Source organism: Metopolophium dirhodum, chromosome 6 (assembly GCF_019925205.1).
Source record: "Metopolophium dirhodum isolate CAU chromosome 6, ASM1992520v1, whole genome shotgun sequence".
NCBI classification, from domain to species: domain Eukaryota; kingdom Metazoa; phylum Arthropoda; class Insecta; order Hemiptera; family Aphididae; genus Metopolophium; species Metopolophium dirhodum.
The window spans coordinates 18,164,569-18,179,578 of record NC_083565.1 but is presented as its reverse complement, the minus strand read 5'-3'; the positions used below and the strand labels follow the sequence as shown (position 1 = coordinate 18,179,578).

The window sequence follows — 15,010 nt, the reverse complement described above, 5'->3', positions numbered from 1 at the left end:
AGATCAATATGTATTATTGATGTTATAATAAATACAATTTTACTATGAAAAAAACTAGTTAGTAAAATTAATCATAATTGATAATTAAAAATGGATAATTATTAATTTTAAATTATAGATGTAGCTTAATAAGCTTTAATTATCAGTTTATCAGTGTCCATGACTAAATTTACATAGTCATAAAATATATATTTCAATTATAATAAAATTAATAATTATATTATATTGACCCATATATGGCCGTATAAGAATTGAAAATTCAATGAATACCAGAACTTAGAATAATAGTTATTGAAATGTATTAACTTGAGTCATAGATTTGTACCGAGTAGAGGTTTCAATGCTTTAAAAAAAATTTAGTCGATCATGAACATTTTTGTTATTAGAACGAATCACGACCCAATTCTAATTATATTCTTTTTAATACTAAACCTATTAATAGATCCACTTAACATTGTACACGTTATATGTAGGCAATGACGTATCCAAGGGGGTGGTTAGGGGGTTGTAACCCACCGAAAATTGTTAAATAATAATACAATTTTCATTATTAAATTATTTTCAATAAAATTCGTCAAAAATTAATTTTAACACCCCTACCCCACCACCAATCAAAAAAAATGCTATTTTCCATTATCGGGGTGAAGCATAGCATTTTTATCTCTCGCTGGAACATCAATTATTTAAGCTTTTTCCTTTTAAACGAATGAACTGATTTAAATGAAATCTTAAATAAACAATCGCGATAGTCTGAAAAGTACACGGATTTAAAAATTATCTTTGTAGGTCAGTTTTTATATATATTTTTTTTGGATCACTGGTAGTTTTGACAATATAGATAAATCCAAGCTTCTGTAGTAACAAACAAGTTATAGGCAAATTATTATTTAAAATAAAATATTTTCAATTTTTGCTAAAACATGTTGTGGTTTAAACTGTTTTTTGTATATTTATCAATTAGAGATTGTGTATAATAATTTAATTTTTAATACCTAATATATTATGTCTAAAAGAATTTAAAGTGGTGGTGGAACAGAACGACAAACCTATAGCAAATATTATCACCAACAACAATAACAAAAACAAACAGAAATTCATCAGAGGGCTCATGAGTCATGACTATCCGATATGAACAATGATAATTTAAAATATAATATAATCAATGACGATAATATAAAATTCAGCCACTTACAACAACAGTATATGAATCATAAGTTGGAAATCTCAAATTTACACGTGTATAGAAAATGTTTGAGATAAATCATGGCGATCAATAGTTTATATTATATTTTATGATATACCTAACCTATATTATTATCACCTAGAGTCACATAAAATATTATGTTTGAGTACTCAATGTGTCAATCTTGAATCACAGTATAAAGAGTACTCTTTATACTGTGCTTGAATCAACACAACTGACAAGTGTCAACACGGTTTGATGGCAAGCAAGTACCTATAATTAAAATTAAATCTGAGAATTACGTCCTATTTACGGTGTGTGCGTCTACCAAAAAATACGACTACCTATTATTAACATATTTATGATTTCTATTAGACGGCATTGCGTGTACCTGCTTCACAGGGCCTGTAGTAATTATTGTTAGAGGACATTTACCCATTTCAGGTGTACATTTAACATATCCGTGATGAATAATATATTATAATTAATATAGCGTGAATGTCTCGGGCGAGTCGTTGCGGTATCATCATAATATATTGTATGGATGACAGGTTATTTTATTATTTTTTATTTTCTTTACGTACGATCATTACGAGAAAACAATACCGGAGACCTTGAACTTGTGTTTACATTCCGTTTCTATATGAGCACGCGTTAAAAATAATTACCTCTCCTGAGTGATGGTTTCTTGTTTCGGGGTCTCACACCCACTGTCAATCTTACGAAATGTTGTTTTTGTGCTCATGTCCGAACGAAAACAGTAAGTTGCTACTGGAATCATTTATACAGTGTTGAGTGTGACTCGGCAGAATGCTTTCTTAAATTTTCACTCAAAGCCGTTAAAGGTGTACCTACTTATACTTTTAGTACCAGGTTGTCAACAAATATTTTACCAGAGTTTTTTTCTTAACCTTGTGAACAAATTGATTATCACACGTCCAGCAAAAATATGGGTGTCTGTATATCTTAGTTTTTTATTGTTAAATTAACATGACATTTCGAATCATATACACACAATAGGTCGTTGTAAATTATATTATTCGCGCAAATAAATCTTTTTAATTATTTTAGTAGCATATATTTAGAGAGAGTGTTGAGGGAGAGAGCATAGAGGGAGTGACTGAATCGAATTTATTGAGCCTGGCGATGAAGGATTAATCGTTTAAACACTTAAACTGTTATCGTGTCCGGCAACAAAACGTTTTACGTTAAATTTCTGGGATTGAGCCTACATTCATAGTTCAAATTAATAAAAGTACATTTTAGATTCTGAGCGAAGCGATGTATGTATTGATTTTACAATGATGTGTGTTTTTACTTTCATCAACTTTTGGGAGAAAAATGCTTCAATTTTCGTCAACAGCATGTTTTCTGGTAGGAAAGTGAATCTAGTTGATACTTTGGAGGATAAAAAGTAATAAATAGTTTTCAATAACGTCAAGTAATACAAACAAAATATTAATGTAAATTGCAAATTTTATGTAAACCCAGTTTTCAAAAAAATCGATTTTGTTTATTAGTGTAACTCTAAAAAAAAGAACCGAATATTGATACAATTTTTACTGAATGTTCATATTAGTAATTTCTATACACCATAACATTTTCGAAATATAGCAACTCTTTTTGAGCAACTATTTTTCATAAGAAATAAGTCATAAGAAAATTTCGTGTTTTATTAGATTTTTTTAAATGTATTATTGTTGATACAAAATTGTTCACACTGTCGAAAATCTTGAAAATGTAATACAAAGTTGCTCCAAAAATTTTGTTGGTGTAAATTAAAAAAAAAGTTTATCGTAAATCCACAATAATTTTTATGAGCGTGTGAAGTTAAAATGTTGACAAATTTCGTCAACATCACGAGAATGGGCAAATTATTTCAAGTTAGAAATTCATAAAAACTTTTCTTTAAAAGCTTTGAAAATGTAATACAAGAAATTGTCAAGAATCCCCTTAAGTTTTCCTGCATTTTAACAAAAAAAAATGTTTATTGAAAAGTCCTATACATTTTTACGAGCGTTTGAAGCTGGACATAGGATATTCACTAGTTATAATTAACAAATTCTCATATAACGATTATCTTATATTTTATCGTTATTCAAAAACTAATAACCGAAGATACTTGAAATTTTCATCAAATGTTTATTTTATAATTGTGTATACCTACGTCCTACATGATCAAACTTTCTAAATATTTAGACTTGTTTTGTGTTGTTTATAGACATTTTCAATTTTCAACTTTTTCAACAATATTATGTTTATTGGGTACAAAAGCTTAAAAGTTTAATACAAGGTAGAAAATTTTAAAGATCCATAGGTATGATTTATTTTATAAGTATTTAAAGTTCTAATTTTGACAAAATGATTTTGAATATTTTAAAACTATTTTGTAGTTAAAAAATTAAAAAATCTTAAATTTTTATAGCTAAAGATTGAAAATTTAAAACTACGATTCTCATAAATAATTTGAACTATAAACAAACAATTTAAAAAAAATTAATATAAACACAGTTATTTTTTACAGACATTTTAAGCTCAAATTCGGACGAAATTACATAATAAAACCAATAATAACAATTTTAGTTATTTTGTTGTATCTAATTTAAAAATATTATTCGTGGGTATGATATGTAACTTTTAGAGTATATAATTATATTTTATACACACAATCACATTTTTAAATGTAATTTTTTTCGGCAAAAATAAATTGTAACTTACTGTTGACTAGTTGACTGGTGTACTAATGCCTAGTAGTAAAATAAATTACTTTTATCACAATAATATCATAAAATATACTCGGTTATATTATAGGCTGACAGACTAGCCGCCTTCGCTTAGAATCGTTTTTCGTATACAATGATTTTATATCATTGAATTCAAATTTAACATCATCAATTACAGTGACTCACTTCTAACTTGCTGTACAGCAGAGTGACACCGACTTACCAGCTTTTTATTTATAAGTCTAGAAACTTGAGAATTTAATAACAGGTTAACAATAATTGATAAATTGATAAATTTCTCTTTCAGCAATATAATCATTGAATATATAGTCGCAACCTTTTTTTTTAAAGCTTTTGATGTTATAATTTTGACGAAATTTGATATACCTAACTCGTACAAGAACGATTATTATTTTTATTCGACTTAGTTTTTATACAATGTTAATGTACAGTGTACACTGTTATTATTTATTTCAGAATGTTTTGAAAGTAGGTATATCATTCTATAGTTTCTAAAAATGAATAACTATTAATTGTAGTGTTCAATTTATCGTTTGAGACTATATAATCAAGAAATCTCTTATTTGAACTTTAAAAGTCAAAAAGAAACGCGCGTCTGTCCGGAAACACAAACCTCTCATAGTATATTACTCTTACTCTCGTGCATATTATTATTATATTGATATTCTGATAGTTGATACCTATACCTACATGACCACTGTACAGCGATAGACAGAAAACATTTTACACGATTTACTTACCAGCAAGTATATACCTATATTTACGTAACCGTAAACATTTTTCATTTTATAGCGACTAGCCGGAAACATTCGACCGCGTCATGGCTTTTTCCCAAATGCGCAAACCACACGCCGACTACTTTCTCCCAAATGCGCAAACCTCTCGCAGGTCTGTAGCTTCAGGGTCAATGGGGGCATTGCCACACCACACCTGCATCCGTTGCTCCCCTTAGCAGATTTTTGAATTTGAAATTTATCGATTATTTCTCCATAACGAAACGCGTAAGCGATGTTCTAGGTACGTGATAAGACGATGTATTGTGAAACGTATAAAATAATACTATACGTGTAGGCACGAACGTACCGCGAGTGCTTTCATCATACATTTTTATAGTTTTTGCCTCTTTGATATTGATTAATTAATGCGATCATAAACTATGGGAACTATATTTCAATACTATGCAAAATTTAAATAACAAATTGGCACAGTTACTTATTTTGAGTATTTCCACTCCCCAAAATTCGGTTTTACCCTCCTGATAATTTGGTCTGACCCCTACGATACGGCACTCCAGACTGATAACGTTCGCAGTTCACACTTCACTACAGTACCTGGATAACCTATAATATATATAGGTAACACCTTGTTATCGTAGATTTCTGGTATTGCGACACTCCGATGATGATATTAAATATTATATGTCATAAATTCCCGGTAATGGAAAAACATTACAAAAAAAAAAAAAAAAATCGGTACAATAGTTTTTCCTTGCGCACGTTCTCCAAGAAGCGTTCGACATCGCGAGACCGTCCGTCCACCGGACACGCGTCATGTGCGCTGGAATGTCGGCGCGGTGGGGGCGCGGTGGAGCAGCTAACCGGTCTTCGGACCGTCGGATCTCCCCCACGCGGGCCGAGAGCGCGCCGAGTTATTAAAAGACTTGGCGGGCCACCGACGAGTTGCAGTCAAGTCCAAACGCGGCGGACACACGCACACCGACCAATCTGTATAATATCGTCCGATATCCTTCGGCGACGGGCCATTTACGACTGCGGGACAGGACACCAGCTACAACACCCGTGAATTCCGAGGATCAACAGGTGAGTCGGCCGACGATGTGGCGAACTATACATGTATACCGGCTTTGTGTATGACGTGAATTCGACAATTGCCGCTCATTCGATTTGACCCATAGGCACCTCTCCCATATTGAAATATCGTAAAATCATCCAAACCACTCGGAAATAGTTTTGTGTGGATCACTCTCGACATTTCGCGGGCTACTGAACAATATAATATTTCGTGCTCACCGAAAGATTTATTATTATTATTTTATACGCTGGAAGTTAACTATGTTACAATATATTATACAGTCAGTGTACAAAAAAACAGAGTAAAAATATTTTTTCGCAGTCTTTTTACCGGTTCGTTGACGGCGACTTGCCCGAACAGTGTATACTGCCACTGAAACATATTATTATGCCACTAGACGATTATAATATACGATTCGTTTAATCGTTTGTTACTAATATAGAGGCAAAAGCTTTATAATATGATTATGATAGGTAGGTAATAGTAATATTTTCGATTTTTAAACCTCTTCCAGTATGACAAGTTTATGAGTCGATAAGATTTTAATAAACTAATTCACATTTAATCGAAATAAAAAAGTTCAACATTTAACTCGATCGTTTGATCGGAAAAAATTATTTGTACTATCGTATTTAAATGAAAAGTGACCCGGTGTTCTATATTATTATGTATATTGTATATTATCTACAGTGCTGTAAGTATACTATCAGATGACAGATTTATATGGTCGGTACTTCTGCGGGCGTTCGTTTATATAACTGTCAGGAGATGGCTCTTGCGGAACTTATTTGAACTTTGACATGGTGCAGCTGATTGTTATTCTAAACATTTAAATAAATAAATAAATAATGTTAAAAATGCACAATAAATGAACATACGCAATAAGGAACAAACGGTTTTTATATAGTTTAATCGAATGCAGTTGTTAAAAGTTAAGCGACTTGATCCCAATGAAAGCTATTTGTACCGTTACTTGTAATTATAAAACTATAACATATATTATAGCTGATTACTTAGAAACTATAAACATTAGATAGGTAGGTACTTTGAAAATATAAATAATTACATTTTTTTTATTGATATTTTTTATAACTACGTTGGCAATTACCATTAGTTGCATTGTATTTACAATTGATGTTTGGTTAGATAATATATTAAAATACTAATACTTAATACAGTGGAAAAATTGTCATTTAATTTTAAATTACACAACAATAATATATTTTGTATTATTTGTGAAACAAGTTTTAAGTTGATAGTTTCTAGCACAGTTAGGTATGAAAATAACCTCTTTTACTTCAAGTTTTTATTATACGAGTACCTACCTATATTTAGTAGTATTAGTTATTTACATACATGTTAATATCATCTATTATAATATAATATATCAATACAATACGTGTATAATATAAATAAAACAAAAGGATTACTGAATTTGTTACTATAATAATTATTAATTAATAAGCACCTAGATTTAATTCACTTCTATTTATTTCTTTTTTTTTTGAGAAACTGTAAAGACAAGAACATTTTTAAACGGCGAACATAAGCGAATACCACAATTATTAGTCTACATAAAGTCTAATGGCATTTTTAAAAACATTGGATTTTCGAAATCAACACTTAATATGTATGACGTATTGACATGTTATAACTTATAATATATAAATAATTTATTATATTATATCTTTATAAATATTTAAGCAATATTAATTAAAATGATCGGTGTGACTTATAAAATCAAGGTTGTCACGAAAATTAATTGTCCTTCTAACTTAAAAAGTTGAGTTTTCTGTACAGTCGTACAGGTATAATAATATGGTGTACCTATACCATTATGCTATTCTTACAACTCCAAGCTTTGCGGACGTTGTCCCTCTTATTTCAAACATTTTTCGTATTTTATTATTCATATATTTACTAACCTATATTATTGAAATCTCACGACACAGTGGCATTGAACTAAGTCAGGTTATATGCGCATGACCTTAAACGGTCACTGGGTCGTCTACAGCATCGTAAACAGGTCGGTGATGAACACTATACTCTCATCTAAGGAAATATACGCAGGTGCGAAACATATTGCGTTGAGCACTATATTGTATACAATGTACCTATATGAAAAATTATTTCTATATAACAAACATTCAACTATTGTGCGTGTCAAGTTTTGGTTTACAAATTCAAATTTAAATCGTTAGAAATTTATGAAAATAAAATATATTATGATCATAAAAATTTCATAAAATATAGTTGTATGTACGTGTTTGATATTTTACTATATCAATCAAAACTATAACAACAATACTTATAAGTTATGATGTATAAATGAGATATTTATTTACATTCATTATACATATTTATATCCACGACACTAAAATGTTTTAAAATGTTGAAAAAATAAAATAAAATGTGATTTATATAACTATAGGTAAATAACCACCTCATGATGGAAATGTGGAAATCAACTTTATTTTAAATATTATAATAAAAATATTTTATGACAATAATTTATATTATTGTATTATTATTATATATAGGGATTCACTACGTTTATATTTGTTTTCTTCAATATTATGTAGATAATTGTATAACATTATTTAAACCATATAAACATTCAAGTTTCTGACGTTTCTGTACATTTAAACGTATTTTTAATAAAAGCAAAACGATTTTTATAAGACTTTCTGTTATATACACATCACGTGATTTTTTTATATATTCAATGATTGAGATTTATAAATTTTAATTTTTGTTTTCCTTTCAGAAATGCATATCACTCTGCACTTGGCATTAGCCGCAATAATTGGCTTTGGACTTTCAGAAGCCCGACAACAAGAACATGACATAGGTAAAAATGTTTTTACAATATTATTTTACCGATTTTAATAGGCTTTAATCATTCGAATGTTTTGTGGACTGTGATTAATAATTGCTGATTAGTGATTATCAATTACCAACTACTATTGCATCGATTTAATTGAAGTGGAATTATATTTTTTTTGAATATTTTACTTTCTGTCAAACATATTTTAATGTCAACGATTAAAACACTGTTGCGTGTTTTCAAGCTGCGCCAAGCCGTAATATTGTAGTATTTGTAAAACGAATGACAAATATTGACGACTATTAATATTTTAATAGTAAAATTATAAAATAATTAATGGATTTGCTTGGTTTGTGTTGCAGCTTATTACATTCATCCATGCCAAAAGTCTGGGCCAAACATAAATGAATGTTTGACTTATTCAGCCAACCATTTGACCATGCACCTCCGGAAAGGTGAGTTTTTGTAACGAGATAAACCAACAAGTACTTATACTACAACTGCACAGGCCATGTCCTCAACATCGCAGTCAGTTTAGAATATCGACGCGATGATGAGTTTTGTATTTCGGTCGAAACGTCACGGTCGTTTGTAGCGCAATAGGTGGTTTCGCCGATTTATATATTTGTAACGAGGGCGTATAATGCGTACCTATTTAAGTGTTTAAAAATGTAAAAGTGACCCGTGGCGACTTTCTCAAAACTCGACAAACTGTTACTGGCCGTGATTATAGATACGGGAAGTGAAATTCGTGCCGGCGCGTGAAGAAAATCTCCGAAATACATATTATCTAGCATCACGTATTTTGTCTTTACTTGGATCGTCTGTGCCGATATAATATGTCGGGATGGTCTTAACCTGTAGCCATCTACCACTCATACCACATCACCGCTATATTATTATATTTTACTATAAAGCCGGATTCACAGCTATGCGTCGTGAGTGGTGTCAACCAAACCGCATTGTGAATTGTGATTGGACGTTATACTTTTTTGGTATCATGTTATAACCAAGTTGCAACCGAGTATACCAAGAATTGACTACAGCTCAACTTTTAAACCAATATATGGTTACCAGTCGTAACCATATGATTACCTACCACACCATTGTACGACACGACACTACACACGACGTAGATGTGAATCCGGCTTTGCACGCGGTACAACGAAATGTATTGTATGCGGTCACGATGAGTTAGTACAACAAACATTACATAATAGTGTAATACCTTATAATACAGGCTTAATAATATAATAATATTACATGTGGGTGAAACGAAAACCTAACTGCGGAAAACGCTCGAACGGCGGACAAAAGTCTGTCCACTACAGAATTCAGCGCACGCACCGATGGTTCTTTTCTCTCTCTAAATTCCGCTCACGTAAGAAATGAGTATAGGCACACCCTAGCATACCGATCGGGTTCTACCGTTCGGTGACCAGACTACCTAACCGCGTATAACACGCGCGATATTCGGTCGTATATTATATTATACGACGCGATGGTTAGGCAAACGCCAATTTCTAGGTATAGGTAACCTATAATATATACTAGGTCAGAGTTTCCTGCAATAACTGTTTTGTATGTATAACGTGTACACTTACGATACGTCTCGTTTGGTCCGCAGGAATTCCCGAGTTGGGCATCGAAGAGGTGGAGCCCATCGTGATCGACGAAATCAACTTGTCGCTGGGCTCCGGCCCGGACGGGTACAGGGCCACGTTCAAAGACATCCAAGCGTTCGGCGTCAGCAACCTGACCGTCAACCAAGTCAGGTATATACCCATCGAAAGCCGCATTAATAATTTATTTTTATAACTACCGACCGACCCCGTGCCGCGGCCATCGAAACCATAGACGTACACAATATGTTTTATTGATATACGAATAGTAATATTGTTATTATTATTGTGACGCTACACGGTTTTCATAAAAGACGCAAAAAAATAAAATAAATACATTCGTAGGTACTAGGTTAATGTTTGAGCGTAAACAAACGCGAAAAATCGCAACTATTTTATAATATATATATAACGGAATAACACGATCGGGTGGGATATTTAATTCGCAAGACTCGACGTAGGTACAACAATGCTACGGTTTACAACAATTTATTATGCGCCCGAGTGATTTGTATGTGTATCCAATATCCATAATTTATTGCGTCCAGTCACGTTGTCACTGCCTCGGTTGAATCGAAGTGATGATATTAATCGGAGTGGAAACAATATAGTAAAATGGCCGCAATATAATATAATGACGTCTTGTTTAATCGGTTCGATGATGATGCCAAGTACTTTTGCATGACGCGTATAGCTGAATTACTTAAATCGTAACACGGACGCGATTTCGTAACGCATATTTCACTGAGACAAAAACTGTGCGAGTTGATATTAATATTTTACTGTCCTGTCCATCCGTTCGTGTGTAGGTATTATTGATTTTATTGCAAATTCTATACGAAATGTTTAGCAAAACGAAGACCAGTCGCTAGTCGTAACAAACCGTTAACCTACGCGTACTATATTATTGAAATTGCATGCAAAACATTTTCTCAGAAACTATTGACTATACGTTTCATTGTATGTTATAAGCTATAATAATTCTCAACGTCAATAACTGCTAAGTAAATAAAATATATTCACTATTCAGTAAATTATAATCAAGAACAATATATAATGTTGGGGGGACGAGGTGGCCGAGCGGTCTAACGCGTCGACTGCGGCGCTGGCAGTCGCGGGTTCGACTCCCGGCCACTGGGCGGCATTTTTCTTCGGGCAAGTCACGGTGTCCGGAGAACAAGTGCCGCCATCCCCCCACCCCGGGGCACGGCAGAAACCTACGGGTGCCCCATTAGAAATTCTGCCAAACACAACACACACGTGTACCAACCTACCCAATATAAAACCTACCAAACCTACCCAATATAAAACCTACAGTGCCCTCCCCACACCCAATGGCCTATGTTGCCGCGGGTTACCCAATAAAAAAAAAAAAAAAAAAAAAAAAAAAATATATAATGTTGTATTATGTTGCTCTCAGATCTCTAATATTATTTTCGTTGCGGTTATCATTATTATATGCATTAAATTATAGTTCGAACCAAGCAGTCAGACAGTTTTAGACATTCCGTTACTTTTGAATATAGTAATTTTATATTATTTTAAATAATTAATTTATGCTAAGAAATAAATAATAAAAATTATAGTTTTCAAAATACTCATTGCCGCGTTTTAGGTTATTTTAAATACAGCCTATTTAAGACTTTTTTTGTATTTTATTATATTTAGTTTGCTTCAACAATTATTAGTATATCAAAGAAATTCAAAGAGCAATATTATTATATAATATTCATGTCTTTGTCTTATAGATCTGATTTAAATACACTGCAGTTCCAACTCACCTTCTCGATCCCAAAAATTTCAGCTATTGCGCATTACAGAAGTTCGGGAGTTCTTATTATGGTCCAAGCTACCGGCGGTGGTGAATACTGGGGCGAATACGGTAAGGAACACACGGCGAGAAACTTAATACTTATACCATCAAAATATATACTAACCATAACCTTACATTGTTTACAGAGGGCGTTAAAGCCAAAGTCTACATCAAGGCCAGTGAAGTAGAACGTAACTCTCAAAAATATTTGCATTTAGAAGATTTGAAAATGGACTTTAGCGTTAAAGATATTCAAATGGGTATCAAAAATGTCCACAACGGAAATGCTGTCTTAGGTAAAAGCAATATTTTAGTATGAGATTTTTTTTTTACAAACCAAAGATGGATCTTGGGGAGGGCCCAAGACATATAAAAGCGCCTACTACTGGATACTATATGCATACTAATCTATAATAAATGTATATTGTATTTGATTTATTGTTCCCTCCCCCCCAAAAAAACAACTGTGATCTGCATCCGTGCCTGATACACATACAGATTTAACAATTAGAATACTTATTTTACCGATACATTTTTTTTGTGGTTAATTACAAAATAAATGTATATGATATAACTATATACTATTATATAGTATATTATTTACATTATTCTTATTTAAAAAAGTTAACAATGAATCGGTTAGATAAATGTTCATAATATTTATTTTTATAAAGTGAATTACGAGTAAATTATACATAGTAACAATATTAGTCGTTATTAGTAAAGTAATATACTTACGTTTTATGTACTTATTATATTATAATAGAAGCCGCATTGAACTTGTTCATCAATTCAAACTCACAAGAACTGCTCAAGGAAATGAAGCCACACATTAAAAAGAAGCTCATGGTTGGCATGAAGTCATTCATCGATAACTTATTCAGCAGAGTGCCTTATGACAGTTGGGTCATTGATTAAATACCTGGACACAGCACCCAAATGGCGTCCGACTAATAATTGTTACTTAGTGCTAACGTCGTTTCCGAAATGAAAACGCATCTCTTTGCACATTGCAACGCTCAATAATATGTCGAGTGCAATATAATTTATAATTTATCACGTAATATATTTTTGTATAATATTAATTTTAATATGTATGACCTATACATTGTGTATAAAAGACACATAAAAAAATAAAAATAACAAATGCTTGATCTCGACTGCACATTTATATTTTGTATTATGTACCAAAGCGTAACCGAGTATTGTATAGGTACGCATTGAATATCAAGCATTTATTTCTAAACACATTGTGATCCGCTTTTTTATTTTTGTAAGTTAAACATTTAATCTTGTACACTTTAATACAGACTTAGATTTTATGCTTAGGAATAATTATCATCCGAGTTTTTAATTATATAATTTCAATATCCGTTAAAATTAATTACGAGCAATTGTTTCAATAATTGTTTTTATTTATTGTATGTTCCTTTTCTTATTATGGCTAAATGAAATAAAATCATTTAAAAATATTTATAAATATCTTTTTATTACATTTTATGTAAATAAAACACTGTTTATGTAGAACTCTATTTGTTCGCCTACGAAAGACATATTTGCTACTATACAACAATGTAGTATTATAGATAGGTACCTAAAAGCAGTAATGTTATAAAAATAAAATACAAAATTATTCAAAAACTCTAGTAGCATAATGTGTTTTTACGAAATACTAACTAATCGATTTGTTAAGTATTATTTTGTATTGTTTTTTATTTTTTGACTTAAGTTTTTGAAAAAGTGTATGCCGCTAAATATTAACCTTTATACAGAATTGGTACGTCATTACACTTTTTTAGATTTATTAAATGTATTGTGCGTGTAACCGTTTAGGTAGATTTGACATCTTAGAAAATGATGTATAAGTATTGTATTTGTATGTAAGGAACTTATTTGCTTAACTTTTTAAATAATTGTAACGAATGATTTCCGTTTACTCCTACGTATTCCAAATAATGAGTATAAGTAGATAACACACAGATATAATAAATAATGCAAATATAATTATTACAACAATGTAAATCGAATAAGGAGAATAAGTAATTAACAGACAGGTGTAATAAGTAATAGAAATAAGATACACAACTAAGATAGTGAGGAAGGTTAATTGGCAATCCATTATAAACCACCAATTACATTACCTAAAAAGTAATATTTAGAAAAAACCACATCAGATATACGAAATTGTCAATCGCCTATAAAACAATGGGAAATGGGCATACATATATATGTACATGACGCATAAATAGAAACAGGAAAGTAGTATCTAATAAATGATTGACAACCATGGACACAGAGATAGGACTTTTTGCACAACTAAGCGTGCAGGATATAGATAGCACTCTGTGAGCAATACGGATAAGTCGATAAGCAAGGGGGAAGGTAGGGGAGTAGGAGACCCCTATAAAAGACCTAAAAACGGCCTGTAATCAGACGTGTTCACCCATTTCCATTACAAGCATCTTCACGACACTCAGCACCAGAATTATATAATTTGGACTTATAATTTATACACCAGAGTAAATTTCTTAATAAACGTCTTTTACAATTCAACGAGTTTAATTTTATTCAATCAACAAGAAGAAATCCTCATCACAACGGTCTTGCTACCTACAACCCGGTAAACCACACAATCAACCCGATTGTCAGTTTACCACATAATTATCAAAGCATTAAATGTTTTTAACAATAGAATATTGTCTACTTATAATTTTACAAACATTAATTATACTATTTTAACATAAATATGTTTTTGATAGCGGGATAAACACGTTTTTTGTTTCTGAACGATTTTTGTAAGATTTTTGTTATCAGCGTACTTATTAAGAAAACATATTCATGATTCATGGATTTTCTTTGTAGATGAAAAATATCGAGCGTGCTAGGGTTTTATTTAATTTACAAATCGTAAATATTGAGAATATAGATCAACAAAATGCTGTGTGATAAAATAGTTAAGTAGGTACTAGACAATAGCCTCTCGAGTTTGTATAGATTCTTTCGGCACAA

General features: G+C 31.4%; 1 protein-coding gene across 1 annotated transcript; it reads left to right on the top strand.

The window, feature by feature from the left end:
• Positions 1-5,586: 5,586 nt before the first annotated feature.
• On the top strand, positions 5,587-13,473 carry LOC132947393 (protein takeout). Its single transcript, XM_061017669.1, has 7 exons — positions 5,587-5,747; positions 8,507-8,590; positions 8,929-9,021; positions 10,194-10,341; positions 11,937-12,070; positions 12,148-12,297; positions 12,768-13,473. The coding sequence occupies exons 2-7, from the start codon at positions 8,509-8,511 to the stop codon at positions 12,917-12,919; spliced, it is 759 nt and encodes a 252-aa protein (XP_060873652.1). The 5' UTR covers positions 5,587-5,747; positions 8,507-8,508; the 3' UTR covers positions 12,920-13,473.
• The last annotated feature ends 1,537 nt before the right edge of the window (positions 13,474-15,010 follow it).